Below are 26150 nucleotides of genomic sequence, written 5' to 3'. Positions count from 1 at the left end.
AAAATATAGAGAACATATGACACTGAGGAACAAGTGTCCAGCACGGATCTCATGGCATAGAGTTAGATATACACCACCCATTGCATCTTTGATTTTTTATCTTCTTGATGATCGTGAGAAATGACAAAGCAAATTGGTAAAGAAAATCCGTAAATTTTGCTTTAAGGCAGCTTTTTCTACCTTATTGCTTCCTACATGTATCCATGTTGAGGAAATTTTCAAGAATATTCATGAAAACAAATTAAATGCAATATTGTGCATTAATTATCCAGACATGGCATATCTATATATAACATATCCAGAACACTCAAATGGATCTCCTTGGTGAAAATCCAATTTTTTTCATTGGGCTTCTTTGGTCGAGGATTAGAATCGCAGATTATCTTAATCCATGAATGCTTGTAAAGACAAAAGAGCTAAATTGGAAGAAAGAAAGGTCGTGAGAAATTGGCTTCGTTTTAGCAATTTCCTTAAGATAAAGTTGGCAGTAAACAAAGAAACTGAACTATTTACCTTCCGTGCTGAAAACCATCGAACTATGAAAAACAAATGCTTGCCGCGATCAGGTTGAGAAAGGTGGGACAACATTAATAAAGCAGCGGCCTATGATACTTTTTTCCAAAGGAGTCGGGATCATTAATAAAGTTTACACCATAAATAGGAAAGAAAGTGTTTTTAAGTTTGGCTAAGCAAAATCACCGATCAGAGGCATAGGTTAACCCCGTTTCAGCACAAACAGCAAACAAAAAGAAAGGAAAACCAATAGATGCACGAGAGTATTCTGTTGTGATTCCATCATTCTTGAAATCATCCCGTCTGACAGAGCTGAAACAGTTGGCACACAAGCCTCAGCCTAATCACATTTGGACATACCGAAGTCGTCGAGAGGCATGAATGATTGTTCATTTTTTGTGTTGGTAATTCAAAATGATCTGAATTCTTGACAACCCTACCTTATATAATAATAATATTAATAATAATAATAGTAAGAAGAAAAAAAATAAGAAAACCGTGTGCTATATGAGTTAGGGGGTGAATGAAATCTTCCTAACACACACCAATATATTTCCATCATATTTCTAATGTTTGTTCATTAGCTTCTTTCGACTCTTAGTATTACACATCGGAAAAAACTAAACGAGAGTTATGTAATGTCATTAAATTTCAAGTGAAAAATTTCGATGAGGAATGATGCCTGTAGTACTTCTCGTTAGGAATAATTTGGTATTGAATCATGACCGTGGCAGTGGGGTAAACAAAATAAATTAGATATTTCATCAAGCCTTTGACTTCGCTCCCTATTGTAAAGAGCGAAAGTTGTTGTTAATACGTACCAAGGCTAAGAACGTTAACCACATTTAGGAAGCAATTATCTTATTGCTTCCTATTCATGTTGAGGGAGGTTTTCAGCAGATTCTTCAAACAAATGTAACGATGTTTCCTTAATTATCCAAAATTGGCATATTTACAGCATATGCCGAACACTAAAATCGTTCTCTGGGCTACTTTGGTTGACAAATGGATTAACAAATCATCTAAATCTATGCGCGCGTGTGGAGACAATAGAGCTCAACCAGGAAGAAAAAAAGTCGTGTGAAGTTGGCTTCGTTTTAGCAATTTTCGTAAGTAAAGTTGCCATGGCAGTCAACAAAGACAGAAAAACAAAGGAGAAGAGAATTTTTTTTTTAGCTCCAGCTCTATTGTTAATAAAGAGCTTCAGTGATACTTCTTTTTCGTTTTTTATCTCTTTATTTTGTATTCACATAGGTTTTGAGAATTTTTATGCTGTGATAGTCAAATATAATTATGAGATTGATGCTCAGAAAGCTATTGGAAAAACTAAAATTTCAAATCATCTAATCTATTTTTAAAAGCGTCTTGTGGGTGTCATTAGGGAACTTTAGCAAAGACGACGGCGACGGCAACGAAAACGTCGTGTCGACATCTAACTTTTCGTTTTTGTAACTTTTCGTTTTTGTAACTCTTTCGAGGTTATTCCGATGTGTTTCACTTGGAAAATGCTGGTGAACTATTCAGGGACTATATCACTACGAAGGGCGTTAAAGTAAGGAGAAAGAAAGAAAAATGAAACGTCATGCGCTCACGTTCTCGAGAAAACCTAAAGTTTGGTTATTTCACGTTGTTGTTTTGCCGAGAGCGGCAAAGAAATGGACCAAATTGTTTAACACACGTGCAGGGCGATTGTTTTTGCTCAATAAGCCTATTGTTTTCTGCCGTTCTCGTTGCCGTCGCCGTCGCCGTTGCTAAAGCTCCCTATTATGTTATGGAATGACGTTGATCAACATTAATTATGACTCAGTGTATCAACCATTAACTGATGAATATTTTCAAAATGTATTTTTGACCTATGAATGGGGTTTTCAGCACTAACGGCACAAGATGGAACGAAAAAACGAAAACACTCTAGGAAACGTCAGAGAACAAAAACATAAAATTGAGCTCATTCCTAAAGCCACTTAAACAGATGAACTATAGCTAATAATAATCATTATTCTACGTTTTTTGGTTTAAATAACCCAATCTAAGTCCGTCCGTACTGTCAAACTTGGAATGTTTAAAGCAAATGCTTACCACGATGAGGCTGTACAAGGCGTCTTAAACAGATATCTTCAAAGGCCGACGATGCTTTTTCCCGTTCGGATTTGGTGCAATTAAGAGAGGATTGGCAAATGACCAGAAATGACCTGGGGCATAGATTAAATGCGTCTCAGCACAAACAGCAAACAAAAGGATAGGAAAAGTGTGGCGTAGATTAAATGTGTCTCAGCACAAACAGCAAACAAAAGGAAAGGAAAACCAACCGATGTTCGAATTCATTCAGTTGTGATTCCATCACTCTTAAAATTATCCCGTCTGACAGAGCTGAAACAGTTGGCGCACAAGCCTCAACCTAATCACGTTTGGACATACCGAATTCGTTGAGAGGTATGAATGATCGTTTATTTTTAAAGTTGGTAATTGAAAATGATCTGAATTCTGGAAAACCCGAACTTAAATAATAAGAAAAAGAATAACTTGTATGCTCTATGTTATGGGGTAAATGAAATCTTCCTTTTACACACACCAATATATTTGCATAATTTCTGTAATGTTCGTTCATTGGCTTCCTTCTTAGTATAACATATTGAAAAAACTGAACAGAAAGCTGTGCAATGTCATTAAATTCCAAAGTGAAAAATTTCGATGAGGAATGATGCCTGTAGTACTTTTCGTTAGGAATAATTTGGTTTTGAACCGTGACCATGGCAGTGGGGTAAACAAAGTAAATTAGATAATTCATCAATCGATAGGCATTTTTACTTCGCTCCTCATTGTAAAAAGCAGAAGTTGCTTTTAAACACGTGCCAAGGCGAAGAACGTTAAGCACATTTAGGAAGCAACATTTAGAAATAAAGGAATAAAAATATAGAGAACATATGACACTGAGGAACAAGTGTCCAGCACGGATCTCATGGCATAGAGTTAGATATACACCACCCATTGCATCTTTGATTTTTTATCTTCTTGATGATCGTGAGAAATGACAAAGCAAATTGGTAAAGAAAATCCGTAAATTTTGCTTTAAGGCAGCTTTTTCTACCTTATTACTTCCTACATGTATCCATGTTGAGGAAATTTTCAAGAATATTCATGAAAACAAATTAAATGCAATATTGTGCATTAATTATCCAGACATGGCATATCTATATATAACATATCCAGAACACTCAAATGGATCTCCTTGGTAAAAAGCCAATTTTTTTCATTGGGCTTCTTTGGTCGAGGATTAGAATCGCAGATTATCTTAATCCATGAATGCTTGTAAAGACAAAAGAGCTAAATTGGAAGAAAGAAAGGTCGTGAGAAATTGGCTTCGTTTTAGCAATTTCCTTGAGATAAAGTTGGCAGTAAACAAAGAAACTGAACTATTTACCTTCCGTGCTGAAAACCATCGAACTATGAAAAACAAATGCTTGCCGCGATCAGGTTGAGAAAGGTTGGACAACATTAATAAAGCAGCGGCCTATGATACTTTTTTCCAGAGGAGTCGGGATCATTAATAAAGTTTACACCATAAATAGGAAAGAAAGTGTTTTTAAGTTTGGCTAAGCAAAATCACCGATCAGAGGCATAGGTTAACCCCGTTTCAGCACAAACAGCAAACAAAAAGAAAGGAAAACCAATAGATGCACGAGAGTATTCTGTTGTGATTCCATCATTCTTGAAATCATCCCGTCTGACAGAGCTGAAACAGTTGGCACACAAGCCTCAGCCTAATCACATTTGGACATACCGAAGTCGTCGAGAGGTATAAATGATTGTTCATTTTTTGTGTTGTTAATTCAAAATGATCTGAATTCTTGACAACCCTACCTTATATAATAATAATATTAATAATAATAATAGTAAGAAGAAAAAAAATAAGAAAACCGTGTGCTATATGAGTTAGGGGGTGAATGAAATCTTCCTAACACACACCAATATATTTCCATCATATTTTTAATGTTTGTTCATTAGCTTCTTTCGACTCTTAGTATTACACATCGGAAAAAACTAAACGAGAGTTATGTAATGTCATTAAATTTCAAGTGAAAAATTTCGATGAGGAATGATGCCTGTAGTACTTCTCGTTAGGAATAATTTGGTATTGAATCATGACCGTGGCAGTGGGGTAAACAAAATAAATTAGATATTTCATCAAGCCTTTGACTTCGCTCCTTATTGTAAAGAGCGGAAGTTGTTGTTAATACGTACCAAGGCTAAGAACGTTAACCACATTTAGGAAGCAATTATCTTATTGCTTCCTATTCATGTTGAGGGAGGTTTTCAGCAGATTCTTCAAACAAATGTAACGATGTTTCCTTAATTATCCAAAATTGGCATATTTACAGCATATGCCAAACACTAAAATCGTTCTCTGGGCTACTTTGGTTGACAAATGGATTAACAGATCATCTAAATCTATGGGCGCGTGTGGAGACAATAGAGCTCAACCAGGAAGAAAAAAGGTCGTGTGAAGTTGGCTTCGTTTTAGCAATTTTCGTAAGTAAAGTTGCCATGGCAGTCAACAAAGAGAGAAAGACAAAGGAGAAGAGAATTTTTTTTTAGCTCCAGCTCTATTGTTAATAAAGAGCTTCAGTGATACTTCTTTTTCGTTTTTTATCTCTTTATTTTGTATTCACATAGGTTTTGAGAATTTTTATGCTGTGATAGTCAAATATAATTATGAGATTGATGCTCAGAAAGCTATTGGAAAAACTAAAATTTCAAATCATCTAATCTATTTTTAAAGCGTCTTGTGGGTGTCATTAGGGAACTTTAGCAAAGACGACGGCAACGGCAACGAAAACGTCGTGTCGACATCTAACTTTTCGTTTTTGTAACTCTTTCGAGGTTATTCCGATGTGTTTCACTTGGAAAATGCTGGTGAACTATTCAGGGACTATATCACTACGAAGGGCGTTAAAGTAAGAAGAAAGAAAGAAAAATTAAACTTCATGCGCTCACGTTCTCGAGAAAACCTAAAGTTTGGTTATTTCACGTTGTTGTTTTGCCGAGAGCGGTAAAGAAATGTACCAAATTGTTAAACACACGTGCAGGGCGATTGTTTTTGCTCAATAAGCCTATTGTTTTCTGCCGTTCTCGCTGCCGTCGCCGTCGCCGTTGCTAAAGCTCCCTATTATGTTATGGAATGACGTTGATCAACATTAATTATGACTCAGTGTATCAACCATTAACTCATGAATATTTTTAAAATGTCTTTTTGACCTATGAATGGGGTTGATGTTTAGAAGATGGCATACAACTTGAATGAGTGTTCAAGCTTAGGCTCTTTACGTATGGTGTCATTTAGTCGCGTCGCCCATGAAAAGTTAGTTGGTTATAAGATTGAGTTGAAGAGGAATTGAGCCTGTCCGGAGTTACACTACTGTATCAGAATATGCCGTAATTTCTAAAATGACAAAAAAAATTTGTCTAAGCTCAATATGTTTCTGTTTCATAACATGGACCACTCGAGAAAAACAAACATGCATCAGCAGACGCAAATTAAAACATGAACTTTTACGTTGTGTAGGTCGAATATAGTTATGACATTGATGCTCCGAAAAGCTCTTAGAAAAAAATATCAACGTCTTCAATCTATTTTAAAAGTTTGGAAAAAATAAAAAAGTTTTTGATAAGCATAAGTCTGAGCAAAGTTGGACAGCGATGATCAGAGGCCTATGATATTTTCCACCCTAAGGGTCGGATTAATAGATCCTTCAACGTTTCTTAGCGGTCATATTGTTTGGGGGTCAAACAAAGACTCGTTGCGTAGCAACGAGCAAAATATTATTTTGTAATTATTAGACGCGCTTTGGCACCTTCGCTCAATATCTTAACTTTATTCAGGGAAAATCGCTATTATTCAGAAAATCGAGACCACTGGTTGCAGTCTCGATAACATGGCGCAAGGGCTACCAGCACTCCCCGACGACTACGCCCCAGTATCTCCTCCCTCCCGCAGCAAATTTAGCCCCCTTACGGAAGAGAAGGTTCGCAAGCTCATCAACAGCAGTACAAATAAAAGCTGCACTCTATACCCTATGCCAGCATCCCTAGTGATATATTGCATCGACGTTCTTTTACCGATCATAACGAAAATGCTCAATTTATCACTTGAGTTTGGGCTATTCACTGATGACTGGAAGTGTGCGCTTGTCCTTCCACTGCTGCAGAAGCCTGAGCTAGACCTTCTATACTATGATTTCAAACCAATTTAGCTAAAAATAACTAGACAGAATTACCACAACAGCTATTGTCAAATTATACAGTCAAAGCTAGTGAATAAATACCCAGGAAAACATCATGGGTTATCTGACCAACATAAAACAAACCTATCAAAAATATACACATAAAGGCACAGATTCTTAATTTAAGAAAAGAGACATAAAACTATCGATAAATATTCCACATAATTAATTAAAAATAGCTTGATTATTTAATAATTTCACAAAACCTCACAAATTATAAAAAAATATTATATTGGTAAACTTGTCTCCCATATTTTTGCCACCTGCTCTGTCAATTTTGGCATGAAAGTTTACCAACTCGCATTCCTTTCCAACAGCATCGAAAATTGGTCGGTCCTTTTCAGGGACCCAAGCAATTTGTTGTTCTCCTGCCTCAGTTATATAAAATACTCCAACACCATAGTGAGAACAATATGCTAAGGTCTTTCTCCACTGACGATCGGATCAGCAGGACCTTCCAAGCATTCAAGTTCTATTTTTAGCCTGGTGGAAGGGTTACGGGCTTAAACCATTCATTGTTACCTCACAACTGTCCAGAAACTAACGAGTCACGACGAAATTCTCCAAGCTGAAAGCTTGCTCTAAAGCCTCCGCCATTTTAATTCTCCTTGCAACCTTTTCGCCGCTAACTAGTTTCCATGCTTCTAAGTTAGGAGCGGGACAACACTATGGGGTTTCTCTCGCCAAGTACGTATATTTCATTGAAGTGGTCGACCAGTTAAACTTTCAGAGTCAAATTTTTTAGAGCTTTTTGATGATTTTTTTTTTTTTTGCACAGATAAATTAACTATTTCTCTGTAAACTTTTCAGCAAGGTCGCGTGCGTATTGTTCTCACGTGCACTTTTGTCACTGGACAAAACTTAAGTCACGTGATCAAATGTTTCTGGCGGCCATGTTTGCCGTAAAAGGCTTCTCTTGGCTTAGAAGTGGTTAATGTATGTTTATCATCGAACTGACGAATACGAAATGTACAAAAAGACAATCAAATTCTCAAGATAGATAAATAGTTACACCCTTAGTAGGTTCGTCGAGCTACAAAGTCCAAATGTTTTCAGTTGGTCGAATAACGTGGAAAGTAGCTAGTACAGATTAATGGGCTTATGCTGGAGAAATGGCCTGCTATTGTCATTCTTTTACTCTGGGTAAGTTAAGTGTATGAAATTTAGCTTCAGTTAAGTTTAGTTGACCTTTGATAATGTTATTTATAATGCTCAAGCTATAAGTGAGTGACAAGAATTGAGCCTTTTTCCAGAATACCTTCCTATTGTTTTATCTTGATGATCTGGTACTGTAGGTTTTCTGTGATTCAATATTTATTATATCCTGATGATAATACACAGTGTCAACTCTTTTATCAACTCTTTTATCAACCCTTTTGTCATGAAATACGGACAGAAATTTTGTTGAAACAGATAGCTGCTTTAGTAAGAAAATGGGAGAGTATACATTGTCATATTCCTACATTATTATTGTTTACATGTAGGAATTACCCATGCCAGCATAGGGGCTAGACAGGTGCATGACTATTTTCATATGGAGTTTCTATGTATATGGAAGCCACTGCCCACCTCACAATAACAATAATGAAACTCATAGTCCATTGCAGGGTTACCTCCCCACTGCCAACCAGTACCCATATTTACACCTGGAAAAGGTGAGGCACTTTTAGCTTACAGTATCTTGCCCGAGAACAAAATGCAATGCTCCAACACTAGGTGCCAAAACAGGACTTATTTCGAGTACAGTGCACTAACCGTTCAGCCACCATGCCTCCTCCTCTGATCCTTATGATTAGAGAGGGGTGAGTGGGGTCAATTGGGATTAGGGTGGAACTCTTACAACATTGTGTAACCAATAGTGACTTAAGGAAACTTAAAGAAACTTAAGACGACTTTAGGCGGCTTAGGGCAACTAAAGGTCCCAGAGTAGGCCTAGCTTTTTATCTCTTTTTTTTATGAGCAGATTTATATGTTGTTCGAAGGTGACCTCGAGGCCACCATGATGGCGGGAGAATGGCATTTTAAAAATCACTTCTTTTGGTTGAGAAATTTGAATACACATTTTTGGCCATCGATATTATGTAGCTTTAATTTTTCTGGCTTTATGGTGGTAGCACTTCAAATTTTGGTTTTAGTTTTTGTACTTTCAGTGTTGTTTTTATTTCGAAACATGGCTACGTGTGTTCCTAAATATCTGTCTAGAGTAAATCCAGAAGATCTTCACGAAAATTTCCTCCAGAAAAGCTTAGGTGAACTGAAAGATTACCTAAGTTGAAGAGGGTTAAGTGTGACTGGCTAGAAAAAGAGAGCTTGTCGCGAGAGTCTTTTCTGCTTGTGAACGCAATGTTAGGGTCTGGTTGGGGTATCCATCAGACAAGGAGTTGAGGTCAATACTTACAGTTGAGTACCAACAGCGAATTAAAAGTCTTCCTTCCCTTGAATTTCTCATTGAGAAATCCTTTCTTCCCTTATGAACCTGTCGAGACCATTCTTCAATTAACGATTGCTTTGGCTTGTGGAGCGATAACTTCTCAACATGCGAATGGATGACCCATTTTTTCGGATATCTTCCATCGTTGTTACAGCGGCCGAGGTCACGTTCAAAGAAAAACGATCCCAATGTTCCCATAAAACGCAAAGAACAAAGCTTAACAATGAGGCGGTACGCCGTGATTCCTTCGATGCAGCATGAAGTGAAGACTTGAAAAACAAAGACAAAACAAAGACATAAAATAAGTGTTCCAGAGATAAATTTTGTATAGCAAAACTGATTTCTTTCTTTCTTTTCCTTAAGAAATGGTCTTCGGATGGATTGCAGCTGCAATTATAGTTGTTGCAGTTGTTGTATGTAAGTATTGTTAAAGGTCATAAATTAAGTAAACAGAGATTACATGCACCCCAACTCGAACCCATGTTAAGTATTTCGTTGTTTTTTTTTTCCATGGAACAAAACTCTGGAATTCCTTACTCAATGATATTAGGCATTTAAAAACGTTTGCTTCTTTTAAAAATAAGTCAAAGAAGTTTTTTACTAAATTGACAGGTATAATGACTATTTCAATAAAATAAGAGATTGGTATTTTGGCCAGTGAAATTTTCCAAATGATAGAGTATCGCTTACATATACATATCTTTTTCTGTTCTTTTTTTTTTTTTTTTTTTTTCTTTTTAAGCAAGGATGCCTCCCTCGTATAAGCCCCGTGGTTTCTGGAGGTCCCCCCTGCCATCTATTATTTTTTTTAAAACTAAATGACAAATGGCGACTAAAATTTGTATTTTATTGTGATTCGCCCGTTCGCACATTGAGGGCGAATCTCTCGGGATATTCGAACGTAAACATGAATAGGACTCATAGCTCATAGGGTGCGCTTTGTACTAATTTCAGCAAATTTGCCAAGAGATGGAGGTTGGGGATCGTGGTCTTCATGGAGTTCTGAATGCCATGATGGCTATCACATAAGGTATCGCAAATGTGACAATCCATGCCCAAGAAACGGAGGGGATTACTGCAAAGGAAACAGTAAAGATTATTCGGACTGCCGTGAATGTCGCATTTATTATCCAAAGTGCAAGTATGGTAAATGCGTGAACACCCTAGGTTCCTATTATTGCGAGTGCATCTTTGGCTATGAGCTTCATGAGAGTGATAGGGACCTATGTGTGCGTAAGTGTCTTTCATTTTCGAGGAGTTATTAATCAATTTGTCTACTTATTCAGTTAGCAATATATTGCCTATTATTTGTTTACCATATATTTAATAGTGTGAATATTCATATAGATGAAAATTAATTAATAGTAAATAGTCACGACAAATCATTAAAAGACCATTAGTTTCTTTAATTCCGCTGGTAGAGTAAGAACTTGCCAACGTAGTAAGATTCCAAGAGGTATATTCTTGAACGTTTTATGGAAAGGATGTCGTCCAATTACGTACAAGCGTTTCACTCTCGTTTGCTCAAAAGAAGTGATTCCTGATGCATTTTAAAACATAGCTTTACAAAGTCGTGCGCTCTGATTGGCTAATATGCTCTATCCATTTGCCCGTGGGTTGCACGCTTACGTCAGTTTGTTTTGCTTTTTTTTTTTACGATAACTTTTTTCGTCGATGTACTTAGAACATAATTCCTGTTTTTTTGTATATTTTTTGCTCGTGAAATATGAAAAATATCTTGCAGTTTGTCCGAAGATAAGGAAGATATTTCTGGTGAGTTGCTAAATTCCAAGCTCAATTTGTTTTGACGATCCTCTAGCTAAGAGTTCGAAATTTCCGTTAAGCGAGTAGCAGCTTCATCGGCCGGTTGAACAAAGACACTCAGAGAAGACCAGTGCAATCCACAGTCCGAATGATCAATGATTCACGTCAAGAATTAAATCCTTCACAGTTTGCAAGTAACGTAGCACCACTCTTCCAAGATTGCTCTATTCAAAATGTGCAGTTTGTCTTCAATTTTCCGGGAAACCGACTCAACTGAGACGAAGTTTTACCTACAGCACTTTCGCTGGTTGCCAGTTCAATATTTAGGCTATCTGAGGAGTTTCAAATTGTTTGTTAGTCTGAGATCAGAAAAAACGTAAACTATCTCATCGCTATGATTCAAGAAAATTGTTGCTGTGTCAGCCTCGTGCGACTCTTACGCCTCTTTCGTGCTTAGCAACCTCCCTCGTGCAATAACTCGATGGTTGCACGCTGCACGCTGCACGCTAACTATTTCTTAAATTGTTCTGCAAGATTCCAGCACCTCATGAGTTGAAATCTCTAAGTTATTCAATTTTCGTACATTTAGATTTGAAGATGAGTTTTTTTTTTTCAGCAAAAAGTATTTAATTCCCGCTCCAATTAAACTTTCTCTTTAAAATTCAATTTTGGAAATATTTCCCAACTACATATATTCGTAGTCTTTTTTTCCATGCATGGCATTATGCATGACAACACTGAACTAACTTCCCTTGACCACTTTCCCATGTTTCAGCAAAGAAATGTGCCTCTCTAAGAAAACCAATTGAAGGTACTATGAAATGCTCAAGCAGTTCACCGTCACACCGTGACAATTGTGTATTTGGATGTAATGTTGGCTATAAACTGGAGGGATCACAGACAAGAACCTGTGAGAACGGAAAATGGACAGGAAATAAAGCAACATGCGCAGGTAAATTAGTTTTAAAAAGGAAAATTTACGAAATTAAGCAATAGAATACATTTTTACGGGCTCTATACCGTGACAAAACTGAACTGGTAGCCTCTCGAGTATTCTCCCAACATCCGATAAGGACTCTATAAAGCATCCACTTGAAAACTGAACGGTCTATGTTCGTTTATGTTGTGAAAGAAAGGTAACTAGATGTAACCTACAGTTTGATTATTTGCAGCCCACGTGATCAACTACTACTGCTATTACAACAACTACTACTACTACTACCACCACTACTACTACTATTACAACTACTACTACTACTACTACTACTACTACTACTACTACTACTACTACTACTACTACTACTACTACTACTTCAGTTCACTTCTTCTTCTACTACATCCTCGGAGACCCAGGGGCTGTGAGTCGATTTCAAGTTAAGGGCAGAAGAGCCACTGGGGAGATTGTTTTAAAAGACTAGTTCCAAACGGTCGCAGTCGTTCTGGCATCTGATTGGTGCCAGAAAATCTTTGTGTTTTTCTGCCCAATCAGAGTGAAGTGTCCTTTCGTGTGTTTTAACACGCACATAGGCAACAAGCTCTGTTGCTCGCTATGTTTGTTTGGGCCGTGCGACGAAGCTTTGCCCGAGGTGAAAGTCTCAGTCTCAGAACACAATGTAGGAGAAATCGATCAGATTGTCCGCGAAATCTTACCGGAAATTATACTGAATACTCTCGCAGGTATCACAAGAGAACAAGTTTAAAAGTTTGCGAGGTTCGTAGAAAACATAATGGTTGCAGGGATTGATATGTCGCTTTAAACATTAGATTAGATGTAAGCTTAAATCTTTTTAGATTTTTTGTACAATTTGTTGTGACTAAAACTTTTCCAATCCCATGAAGTTATTTCGTCGCACGGGCCACGCAGGTATGTCAAGCAACTGGCGCTTACACTTACGTAGCTTTCGGTGCACGCCAAATTCTAATCGTTGCTTTGTAGTAAAGTCGTTACAATATGACCAAAGTTGCAGAGAACGTTAAGTACGTGGACGACCTCCAGCAAGCGCTTAAAGAAAGCTTAGCTGTGTTTCCGGTTAGCTAATTAAAATCTGAACAAAGACTAATCATCGAGAACATCGTGGAAAGGAGATATGTTTTGGGACAGTTACCGAAGGGGTTTGGAGAAAGTTTAATCTTTCAACTGCTGCGTTGAGTGTTCAAATTATTGAGCTCGAAAGGCCACGGATTCTCTTCTGGTCCCTTGGTCATTGTCATTTCACCTCTTTTGTCGATTGTTGAATTCCAAGTTAAATACCTTTGATCATTGGGAATCGATGCTGCTTTCATTGAGGAAAACAAAACCAAAGACCAATAAATATTGGATAGAAAGGACGGGCTTGCTTTATTGTAAATGTCAGCTTACTGCAAGGTTATCTACCCACATCTAATAAACAAAAGTTTCTACATTTAGCTTTTCTTTTTTTTTCAAGCGAAGATTAGATTAGATTTTGGCCGGGCGTGTACAGAAAGTTTCGTAACCACTAGTTGCTCGACATACCTGCGTGGCCCGTGCGAAGAAATAACTTCAAGGGATTGGAAAAGTTTCAGTTACAGCAAATTATACAAAAAATCTTGAAAGATTTAGGCTTACATCTCATGTACTACTACTTCTACTACTACTACTACTACTACTACTACTACTACTACTACTACTACTACTACTACTACTACTACTAGTACTACTACTACTACTACTACTACTACTACTACTACTACTACTACTGCTACTGCTACGGCTACTGCTACTGCTACTGCTACTGCTACTGCTACTGCTACTGCTACTGCTACTGCTACCGCTACCGCTACCGCTACTGCTACTGCTACTGCAACTGCTACTGCTACTACTACTACTACGACGACGACGACGACGACGACGACGACGACGACGACGACGACGACGACGACGACGATTTCTCTTACCTTGTGTGCTGCGATTTCTCTTACATTGTGTGCTGAGACTGAAACTTTCACCTCGGGCAAAGCTTCGTCGCACGGCCCAAACAAACATAGCGAGCAACAGAGCTTGTTGAATATGTGCGTGTTAAAACACACGAAAGGACTACAAAGGATACTTCACTCTGATTGGGCACAAGAAAACAAAGATTTTCTGGCACCAATCAGATGCCAGAACGACTACGAAAGTTTGTAAGACAATGTCCCCAGGGGCTCTTCTGCCGTTAACTTGAAATCGACTCACAGCCCCTGGATCTCCGAGAACGCTTTTACTACTACTACTACTACTACTACTACTACTACTACTACTACTACTACTACTACTACTACTACTACTACTACTACTACTATTATTATTATTATTATTACTACTAATACTAATACTACTACTACTACTACTACTACTACTACTGCTGCTGCTGCTACTGCTGCTGCTACTACTGCTACTACTACTGCTACTACTACTGCTACTACTGCTACTACTACTGCTACTACTGCTACTACTACTGCTACTACTGCTACTACTGCTACTACTACTGCTACTACTACTGCTACTACTACTACTACTACTACTACTACTAATACTAGTACCCCACCAGTACTACTACTTCTACTACTGCTAGTACTAATACTACTGAAACTCAAAACGACTCAGACAGCAAATGATATATATCGTAAAGTTTAAAGTAGGTCTATGGTTTTTGTCTGTGTATATAGTAGTCCTCGGAGGTAATGTTAGCATAAGTGTCACCTAGGGCATTTGTCATTTCAATATTCGATCGGTTTTTGACAACAATAGCCAAAATTATGGGCTTATGCGACTACGGGACTCTTTGCAGTCCATTAGATCGCATGTTGAGCTTTTTTTTCTAATGCCATTCAATTTATCCTTCTTCGCAGTTACGTGCATGCATGAATACTTTTATAGGGTTGCACCAATGGTATGCCAGCTTTCATGCTACTACACCATGATCTAAGACAAAGGATTATTCATTAAAGTTTGTTCTAAAGGTATCCTAAAAAAACAATCAAACAGAATATAAAGGGATGCGAACTTTGGCTTGGCATCGTTTAATCTTACACGCACTTGCGATCATACTTTTATTTCCAAGTCCAATAAACGAGTGAAAATAATCAAAGAACGATTTGCCTTTTTCTATGGCTTTGATCTCTAAAACCTATCGAAAGTTTAGATATGATCGAATTCATCTTGGCTGATACATCCCATAAGACCACGAATGCAAAAGTTATTAATGCACAAGATTTTATACATTATACAGTGAGCAGTTTCCATGTGTATCACTTTCTTGACTTCTCTACAGGTGCACGTGATACATTTAGTTTTCCTATCAGTTCCTATCTTTTCCCTACCCATCTTACAAAGTTCTTTTTTTTTTAAATAAGTAACCCATGCATCAGTCATTCATCTTAATTAGATATAGTAAACTCGAAATAAATGTGGAAAGCTCATTCTTTTATTTTGCAGTGAAGTACTGTAATCCTTTAATAAAACCGGAGAACGGCGAAGTCTCATCAAAATGTAAGAAAAAAAGCCCTCATAAAACTCAATGTCAGTACAGTTGCGACGAGGGGTTCGTATATACCAAGTATTCTCAAGCAATATGTCACGATGGGTTCTGGACGAATGATGCAGTTGGTGGAAGATGCAAAGGTATGCTTGCTTTTAAAGAGGTTGCAAAAGAGAGCACAGACATTGCCAATGGTTCTGCCCATCGTGGAATTTTCACTTTTCATTGTATTGTTTTAATATACTCTATGATGCATATTTTGTACATAGAACCATTACTGAATAATTAATTATGATCAGCATATTTCAATGTAGATACGTTTACTTAAAAGGCCAGGTTTCCAAGTAGTTTGTAAATCTGCTAAGATCGAGATTAGAAAACTTTTCTGTTTCTTAGCTTGTGCTTTTTTCGAATTTTTTAAAAAGACGTTCAGCCTCCTTCATTCGGTGAAACCTGTCCATCTGATCAAACAGTCTTCAACGACCTGGGAAAAAGATATGCTACAGTGAAATGGGACTCAGTCAAAGCTGAAGATAATAGCGGAGTTCTTGTACTGGAAGCTCCGCCAAATGTGAAATCTCCCCATATGTTTTATGAAGGACATCATTACGTGACATACACGGCGAGGGATCCAGCAGGAAATATAAAGCGCTGCGTGTTCACTGTCACTGTCCAAGGTGAGAATACCTCAGGTATAGAGGACGTTAGGGAATACTTATAAAATCCTCGTGTTTGGAAATTCCACACTAGATAAGAGACGCGACCAAAAAAAAAAAAAAAAAAACAGAACAAAACAACAAAACAAAACAACAAAACAAAACAAAAATTAATAATTGATAACAATTGATAATTAAAAAACTAAAGGGAAAAGCAACGGAAGTAAACCTCATCTACCCATCATCTCTTATCTCGAAATCAAGGGTGTTAATTGAGCATGCGCGTTAAAATATCCTCATAATGCAATTGATAACACTGATAATGTAATAAAGATGAAAAAAATGATGATGAAAGATGAAATATCACTAATTAGAAAATAGGAAGATCAAAAGATTAACTGTTGATCTGATAAATGATAAGATGAAAAATGAATATATTGACGAGTAACAAAATTTTTCTGATGTTCCCATTTTACACTTTTCTGTTGATTCTTCGGCTCTGAAGGCTTCAAATATGTGAAGCTACATCAAAATTATCCCGTGGAGAGTGATATCAGTGGTAAATATGTATCACTCGGTCGCAAGTAACCCAGGAGCAACAAAATGGCTTCCCACTTAGCTGCATTCAGGAAATTGTAACCTGTAGGCAAGGTAGCGAAAATAATGTACAACGTTTTGACATTGACTGATTTCATTGTCAAAGAGGTGTATAGCTTTTTGCATTATAAATTTTTTTACATTATGCACATCTCCGTATCGTGCAGTGAAAGTCATGAACACTTGCCACCACGTGGATGATCAGTTTTGGCTAGAATCTAAAGATTCCCAAACCTAAAAAGTAAAGATTATCTTTATGTTAACCAACTTCACCGTTTGAAGCACATTTTAGACAAAGCTTATTTTTTTGTTAGTTGTTACCTGCTCTGTGCTCCTTCCACCTCCTAACGGAAAATATGAAGGCAATGCTTGCGGGAATCTGCATGGAGATACCTGCCACTTTTCATGTAATAAAGGGTATGAGATGAGGGGATCCAGTGAAAGGAAATGCACCATGAAAGAGGGCACCAGTGAGGCGTATTGGAATGGAAATGAAACCAAATGTGAAGGTATGTGCATCATTGGTTGACAAAATATTTGTCGTATAGATTGATTGACACGATAACCCACTTACGGCTCCTAAAGCTTTTAAAATGCTATATGATTCTCATTTTTTGCAGCATTTCGTTGTTCTCCTTTGGAAACTCCTGAAAATGTTTTACAGACAGGTCGAGGCTGTGGTAGCAAGGCCTCTAACCACAGCGCCACCACCTGCTATTTTGAATGCAAGCCAGGATACGAGTCTGCGGGAGGATCACTTCGCAGAACCTGCGCACGAGATAATACTTGGACAGGAAGCAAGCTTAAGTGTAAAGGTATTTACTCTCCAGTTGTCTTTGCTTGAATTTGTTGCTTTTGTCTTTTTTCTTCCTTTCTTTGGTTTGGTTTGTCCTGTTGTGATTACTGTCGTATTAGTGTTTTTGCTTGTTTCTCTTCAACAAAGGTGGAGATAGCTATCAATCTTGTACCAGAACTGGTCCCAACAAACCCCCTTGATTTCGACAGGAAAAAAAAACCAATGAACAAACAGATAGACAAGTACACCGAAAATGACGAAAACAAAATACTAAAAAAAAACATTACCCAGGCTTATAATATTAGTCGCAAAAAAGGATGTCTCCATTACTTAAAAAGTTAGATCCAGCTGTGTAATGTACTGGGGTTTCGAAGTGGTGGTAACATTGAAGATCGCAGATTTAGAGTCAAGCATATGTCAAAATTGCATATTTTATTTAAACAAACGGGACCTTTTTTTTCCCCGTGTTTACAAACCTTCATCTAGACACGAAGGGGGGCTGGTTAGAATTTTCCTAACCTTCCGAGTGTCTAGATGAGAATAATTACAGACGGAAAAAGATCCCTATTGCCTAGATAAAATCTTCGATCCAGTATCCTGAAAATGAGGAATAAAATTATATATATTTCCACCTGCTGATATATATATAGATTTTCTAAAACACATGCTCTGGACGATGGTATGTCGTATTAGCCGATCAAATCGCACTTCTCATAAAAAAAACAAAACAAAACAAAACAAAACAAACAAATAAAACAAAAAAACAGCAACAACAACAGTCGAAATTCGCTTCATAAAACTCAGTCAAGTAGTGATTTGTGCAAGCGCCAGCACCGTGTGAATGAATGGATTGCAGTTTTGAATTCTCGAATTTTTCTTTTTTTCTCTCTTTTTTTTTTTTTTTTACAGATAGATAAGAAAGAGCTAAACCCTATATCAAAATTTGATGATTTTTTCTAAATTCTTAATACTTGTTGCTTGTACTTGAAAATACTTTGCAAACGTTGAGAAACTTTGTGCCGGTATACACAGAAAGCGTGATTTCATAACTGTGCTTTTATCTAAACTCATTATTTGACTTATCATTACAGCAATCACCTGTCCTCCTCCTTTGACTATCAAATCAGAAGGATTGGAGATTGAGCCATTGTTTTGTGCCAATTCAACTTCTGAAATACCTTACGCGACAGTTTGTCGTTTTACTTGCAAGAATGGATATCAACTTCAAGGCCCTGGATTGAAGACTTGCCAGCCATCCAAGATTTGGAGGCCACTAGAAAATCCCTCATGCATAGGTTTGAAAGAAGGCAGATTAGAGCATTATTTAGGGCTTAATGAATTTCTTGAGTAGTCTTTCCCCTTAGATTGTGAGCAGCATATATATCACAAAACAATAAGGGAAAAACCTTTTGAATGAAAGTCTTCTTTTTGTGGTATGCTGTGTTTTCATGTATTTTCGTTTTTCAAGGCTTTTAACACAACATAACAGAACATAACATAATCTTTATTTCTTAAGATAAAATCACATATCCTGAGTTACAAAATAAACTCACAAGGGAAACTATTACATGTCATATTTAAAAATTATCCTATTACTAAAAACGTTCTTAAACCTTTCAGTGTGAATTCTAGGGACAGAGACTGAGGTATTTCTAAGATTGTACCTCATGTTCTTTTCCTTAGGTAAAAATTGGAAAAACGGGCATTCGGGGTCATTCGATCTTTTTTTTTTTGTAGAGTGCCTTGTCCGCCTTCTCTAGCAAATCCCTGATATCTACATTCTTGGACATAAACTTCCTTTTCAAACGCCGGTCCAAAAAATTCTGTGTTATAGAAAGGTCGGGGTCTGAGGCACCATTTTGACATCTTCACTCAAGCAGATCCTATGTTTTCTTTTTTGATACAGACGTCTCTGAACCAGTATTTACAAACTGTTCAAATGATATACATAGGACTGCAGATAGAGGCAAAAGGTCCACACAAGTTACATGGCCTCTTCCGACAGCTAAAGACAACTCAGGCTTAACTCCTAACATCACTCACTCTGGGAAAGAATCAGGTGATATCTTTTTGGCTGGGGAACACACCATCCGTTATTTGGCTTCTGACAACTTAGGGAATATTGCTGAATGCATATTTAAAGTCTATGTTTCAGGTGAGATACCTAGCGGTAGCTGGTACAGTGTTATGAGGATCCTTGTATTGTTCAAAACAGTTGTGAATAACTGTTTTCGAATGATATTTTCCTACGAATGATGCACGATCCTCGCAGCAGAGAGCGCTATTTATGCAATAGCGAAAATCAGACCTGAAAAAAATTCAAGCCTGTACGGGATTCGAACCACTGACCCCTGCGATACTAGTGCAGCGCTCTACCAATTGAGCTAACAAGCCAACTGGGAGCAGGCCGTTAAGTTGATTCGTAATAAACCCCTTGATGATAAATCAGATACAGTGAATATATGAAGTTCATATATTTTGAACTGCGGTTATAGATACGAATGATGCACGATCCTCGCAGTAGAGAGCGCTATTTATGCAATAGCGAAAATTAGACCTGAAAAAGAAAATCAGGCCTGTACGGGATTCGCAGAGGTCAGTGGTTCGAATCCCGTACAGGCCTGATTTTTTTTTTTTTCAGGTCTGATTTTCGCTACTGCATAAATAGCGCTCTCTACTGCGAGGATCGTGCATTATTCGTATCTATAACCGCAGTTTAAAATATATGAACTTCATATATTCGCCGTATCTAATATTTTCCTAGTTTGTAATTTATGGCCACAATTCCACAATTCTCCTTCTTACAGTGCAGAAAATAACTTATGGATCTATGCATCATAAAATAATTCATAGCAAGAGCAAAAATGTCTAAAGACCTAAAGCTTGCTTCCATCTTGCACGTTCAAACAGCAAGGATCATTTAAAATTTCTACCTTCAGTGCCGCATGGAACGTATACCATTTAAGTTATCTAGAGTCAGTGACAGAATTCAAAGGTTTTTTCGTCAACTATTCATGGGTAGCGGAAGTGTTGCTTTTGTTTTTCAAAGTTCTTGTCTTCTTGTTGCTTTATTTCGACATCTGACTTTTCACTCAGTTCTCAGATGTCCCAAGCAGTATGCTCCCCCCGGAGGTACCATGAAATGTAGTGAGAGTGATCAGTATGGCTCACAATGCAACTTCAAATGCAATGCTGGTCACATAATGACAGGTTCTGCTATCAGAATTTGTGAGAAGGGCTCCATAGAATCTGTGGGATACTGGAGCGGAAACGAGACTAATTGTGAATGTAAGTGGATTGATTCTCCTCTTCGATGAAGTAGCTGTCACACTTTTAACGGATGAATCTATTATGTATATCTTTATCTATAACATTATAATTATCATTATTATCATGAACATCATCGTCAATATTAATTATTAATTGTCATCATCGCTGTCATCACTCTTTTTATTTTTTGCCTATCAGCTGTCGTCACTATTATCATCAGGGTATCAAAAATATTCTTATTATAATTATTATACAAACATGGATATGATCGTTATCATGACCATCATTATAATTATCACTGTTATTATCATCATAATTACTGTTATTATCACCATTATTATTATTATCATTATTATCAGTTGTATTATTATGAAGCGAATCGTGGGTATCAGTCGTCAGTGAAAATAACCGTGCCATTAGCAGAGAAAATCGTTTCCCACACGTTTGCTGCTACATGACTTCAACGGCGTTCAGAAGTAAGAGAGAAAAAAAACACCCCAAAACTCAGCTTTTTGTCATATTTTTTTGAAAACTGAGCCATTATCTTGTTTTCTCCACTCTTGTTTTCTTCTTGAAAGATCCTATTATTTTATAAATCGATATTATATTTATTGCTGTTAATAAAAGGATTATTTATTTTTTAAATTTAAAAAATATTATTATTATTATTATTACCCATTGTTTTTTAGTGGCCAAGTGTCCCCCTCTTATTTCTGCAAACAACACTATACAATCAGGTTGTGGAAGTGGCACTAAGATCAATCTATTTGGCGACAAGTGTCTATTTTATTGTGCTGTTGGTTACTTGCCGATAAATGGGTCAAAAGAAAGGATCTGTCAAGCAAATGGCACGTGGTCAGGAGAATTACTGCATTGCCGAGGTAAGAAGAGCATCATTTCGTGTGGCTCTCTCATGGAAATAGGTGTGACCTAAAATAAATAGTAATTTTAATCACGTTACTAAAGGAAACAACAAATTTCAAAATCATTTGCTACGCTTTGGTGGTTAAGGAGAGCTTTTGTCGTAAATAATGATAATAATGATTAAATAATAATGATGAAAAGAGTAAGAATTATCTTAACAATACCTAATACGATGTTTTTATACCTAATACAATGTTTCTTAACGTTTTTTATAAATCAAGTAGTTTTTAGCCTAGTTTTTTGCCACATTTTTTGAAAGCTGAGCCATTATATTGTTTTCTTCTATCTTGTTTTTCTTATAATATATTTGATTATTATGTAAATAGTTATTATTTTCATTGCTATAATAATAATGATCATTGTTATTATTACTCTTGTTATTATTATCTTTGCTTATTGCATTGGTCAATGTAACTTGCCCTATGTCTTATTTTATCACATTACCCTCCTGTAGATGCACGATGTAAATCCCTGCAAGATCCCGAGGATGGCGCAGTCACCCCACATTCCTGCAAAGCCTCTCCTAAGTACGATACTACGTGTCGCTTCGAATGTAACGACGGCTACAAATTGTCTGGGGAACGGATAACGACCTGTCTAAGCGAGGAGCAGTGGTCAAAGAACACCTCTGTAAATTGTGAAGGTTAATTCATAACTCTGTTCCTTTAACTTTAATCATTTTCGATTTAATAAGAGAGACGTATTCGTGTTTACACTGACATGTTTAGGGGAAGCACGTATAATCGAGGTGGCTTAATGGCCACCTTTAAGAGAATTTCACTCCTTTTGCCAGAAAAACTCTATACAAATTGTTTTGACGATGATTTCTTGAAGCTTTAAATATCAAAGGAACCATGAAATACTTCCTGATGAGTGCTTGTATGTTCAAATACCTCAAGAAATGTATCTTTTTGTTATTTCGGGAAGACGTCGATCCATAATTTTTGCACCATCTTTGAATACCATTCAGTATTAGAGGAGTGTAGTGTCTGGCTCTGATCTCGCCGACTAATAGCGAAAACTTCCACGATTTCTGCCTCAACGTTACCCAAAGCATGTAATAAAGGGCTATATTACACTATGGTATTTGATATATTTTCCCCTTTACTGTAGCATCCATATGCTTTATTTCTGCCTCAACAAGCCTGAAATACTACGACCACTTTCTCTGGCTTACGTCTCGGTGTAATTTTAGTACCCCATAACCTTTTGCAGACTTTGAAAGTCCAACTTACGGTTCGACTTGTCCCAGTGATATCAAAAAGTACGCAGACAGGAGCAAAAACTATACGTCAGTTACTTGGTTGCCTGTTGTTGCCACGGATAACTCAGGGAAAACACCGGATGTAACCTCCGTTGGTGTTCAGAACGTATACTACAAAGGGACGTATAGTATTGTGTACAACGCCACTGATGAAGCAGGAAATTATAAGATCTGCAAATTTCATGTCACAGTTGAGGGTGAGCTTGCACTTGGGTGAACTGCTTGATAAAAAAATAATTTCATAAAAAATTTAATTCTTGTTCCTGTTCTTTCCGAAAATTTAAGTATTTCAAACCGGGCGCAGACAGCCGCTTACCAGTTAGAGCGCAACAATGCACATAACATGCCTCGAACTCAGTTATTAACTTTTCATAGTCTAATGATTAAGGTAAAAATTTCATTTAGCTTTTTACCGCTAAGTTTAAGTGGACATTTTGACCGTTTATAGTAGTAATGACATTATTGTACTCTTGAAAAATTAAAATAAGATTAACAGTCAAATCTGAGACCTAATCAAAGTTCCTGTATAACGCTATAATTGATTTATAATTTAAAGCTACCATAAAGTTGCATACTATATCTTATCATCTCTTCAACCAAAATAATTATTGACTAATTGACGGATCGAAAGACAGTTTTAAAGCAGCATACAAGATTTTTTTCCTTTACAGTTTTGCTTTGTCAAACCCTATTGGCACCGATAAATGGATTTTTTGAGGAAGAGTGTGACAATACATATGGATCCACATGCAGAATGGGTTGCGATGAGGGTTATAACTTGCTTGGTTCACAAGTCCTATCCTGTTTACACAAACCCGGACATCTCACTGGGTACTGGAACGGAACGGTTCCAGTCTGTAAAGGTATTTACATCAATGTCATGCTCTTTTTTTTCTGTTAGAAATTTACTGATTTAAAATAGGTTTAGAGTTGAGTGACAGAGATATTGGAGTCTTTTGAACTTTTGTTACAGTGCGGAGATGCACATCTCAAAGTGCACCAGAGCATGGTTACATTTATCCACACACGTGTACGTCAATGCCAGTCAGTGGAACTGTGTGCACGTTTCGATGCAAGCCTGGTTACCAAGGCAATGGAGGCGCAACTCGAATGATTTGCAATAATGACGGGAAATGGAACCAAAGCGATTCTTTGGTTTTAGAATGTCGTGGTAAGAACTCAATTATCCATCTCAGCAATTGTTTTTCCTCTGGTAGTTTGTCAGTGTTTCTTGTTTCCTACAATCGTAACAGAAAAATTCTCCACACTACTCTTCTTTTAATAATGAAAAAGTCAACTTTAATAGACCTAAGGACAAATAATTTTGATCCCCACCAATGTTTTCATATCCCCGAAGAAGGGAAAATTTTTTCAAGTTCGCACCAAGGCAACTTAGTAATCCAATCTCAGACAAGTGTATATTTTGATATCAACTGCTAATTGAGAAATTTTAAATTCATTATTTACTTTTAAGTAAAATAAAAATGCTGTTTTTTTGTTTCACTTTTTTTTTAACAGACGTGCAACCACCTGTATTTATAAGGTGCCCTGCAGATATTCGTACAAGCATTGGGGCAAACTCAACCACATTAGTTAACTGGACCGAGCCAGTTGCTGTAGACAATAGCGGTTTGCCACCAAATATGACTGTTTATCCTCATGGTATAAGTCCACCGTACATTTTCAACGAGACCACAACTGTTGTTTACACCACAACAGACGCAAGTGGGAATAGCCAAAAATGTTCATTTCAAGTTATTTTACAAGGTAAATCTGCAAATCTGGACTCTTAAGGAACCAGGCTGTGTTATGGATAATAACTGTAAAATAAGAATCTAGACATTTCTAGAATGGCAAGTCATACTGACATTGAACTCAGTCAGGAACAATTAGTTTGATCAAGTAATTATGACGTGTTACTACTAAAATAGTTGTATTAAAGAGTTTCCAGAATGTTCTCGAATAATTTGTCAACGCATAGCAGTTGTTGCTGTTGCCGGGAGTTAAGAAAGCTTAACCAAAAGAGTGCGTCGGCGGAAGAATACTGACTTCAAGGAGCTTCGGAGACAACTGTAAAATTGTAGCAGTGGTGAGCAACGATTTTGACTGTGGTAGGCTCGATCAGGGATAATTACTTACTGCTTGTGGAAGTCGCTCTTTAGTAAGAATATAAAACTTCGTTTAATAAGGTAGCTGGGTTTGTAGGGGTCAGTATGGTGTTCTTTCTGTCGGTGAAATTAGGCCGTAAAAGTGGTCAATATTGAAGAAAATGTTACAATTAATTTGGTAAGTAATTTAGCATTTCTATTAAAAAGAAATTGCTAAGATGAGGAGGTAATCCCTAAGAGTTAGCGGAAAAACTATAACGTATTATCGTAATGCATTACAAGCTCAAGGAAATCTTATACTTGTGATTAACTATCATCATTCAATTTATATCTAAATAATTCGAATCCTGAAGTTTAGGCTGCTCTTTTTCTTCTGCAGATGATCAAGGCCCAGTTGTTGCTTATTGTCCATCGGATCAACACATTATTGCCACGAACATAGAAACATTGGTAACGTGGAATGATCCACAATTTAAAGACAACAGCAATAATCCCTTGCTGATAAGTTGCAGTCACAAAAGTGGAACCACGTTTTATTGGGGAACATGGAATATTTTCTGCGCTGCCTATGATAATAATCCGTCCAATAATCCGGCCTTCTGCAAATTTACAGTTGTAGTGAAACGTAAGAAGAATTTGGATGTGTATCTTTGGTGCGAATGGTCGTAGAGAATTCCAAAACGGCTAAGTTTTCACCCTTGAGGTGATTCTTGGTGTCATATGAACACATCATGGATAGCAATCGTTTTTTATAGAGGAGAAGTATGCTCCAGAAAACAGCATGATTTTTTATCTGTTTTATCAAAGGATGTATAGAAATTGATGACGCTTTTCTCGTTTTGAGATTCCAAATGGTAACCTTACCTTTGGAGAAAGGCAGATAGTTTCTAAAGAAACTGTTTAGGGCTGCGTCGGTGGGGGTAACGAAATAATTTAATCGTTACGGTGGCCAATTTACCATTTCAACTTTGTTGATATATCCAAATTACCTTTGGAGAGTTGCCCCAAATATGGTTATGTTAGAGCAAAAAAATGGAGTTTGGACAGCAATATTTTGAATCTTACTTA

General features: G+C 37.1%; 1 protein-coding gene across 1 annotated transcript in view; it reads left to right on the top strand.

Annotated features, from left to right (window-relative positions):
* The window catches only part of LOC111340955 (uncharacterized), a 52678-nt gene that overhangs the window by 3424 nt on the left and 23104 nt on the right, over positions 1–26150 (top strand). Inside the window, 17 exon segments of the mRNA XM_088759842.1 lie at positions 9589–9642; positions 10180–10458; positions 11765–11941; positions 15425–15610; positions 15893–16144; positions 17035–17229; positions 17341–17535; positions 18608–18811; positions 19423–19671; positions 20613–20804; positions 21476–21667; positions 22165–22353; positions 22926–23171; positions 23646–23837; positions 23948–24145; positions 24493–24741; positions 25462–25707. Of these exon segments, the coding sequence (XP_088615968.1) occupies positions 9589–9642; positions 10180–10458; positions 11765–11941; positions 15425–15610; positions 15893–16144; positions 17035–17229; positions 17341–17535; positions 18608–18811; positions 19423–19671; positions 20613–20804; positions 21476–21667; positions 22165–22353; positions 22926–23171; positions 23646–23837; positions 23948–24145; positions 24493–24741; positions 25462–25707 (3495 nt within the window).

Source organism: Stylophora pistillata, chromosome 5, assembly GCF_964205215.1.
Source record: "Stylophora pistillata chromosome 5, jaStyPist1.2, whole genome shotgun sequence".
NCBI lineage: Eukaryota > Metazoa > Cnidaria > Anthozoa > Scleractinia > Pocilloporidae > Stylophora > Stylophora pistillata.
The sequence above is the reverse complement of the archived record's forward strand: the minus strand, read 5'-3'. Positions and strand labels throughout refer to the sequence as shown.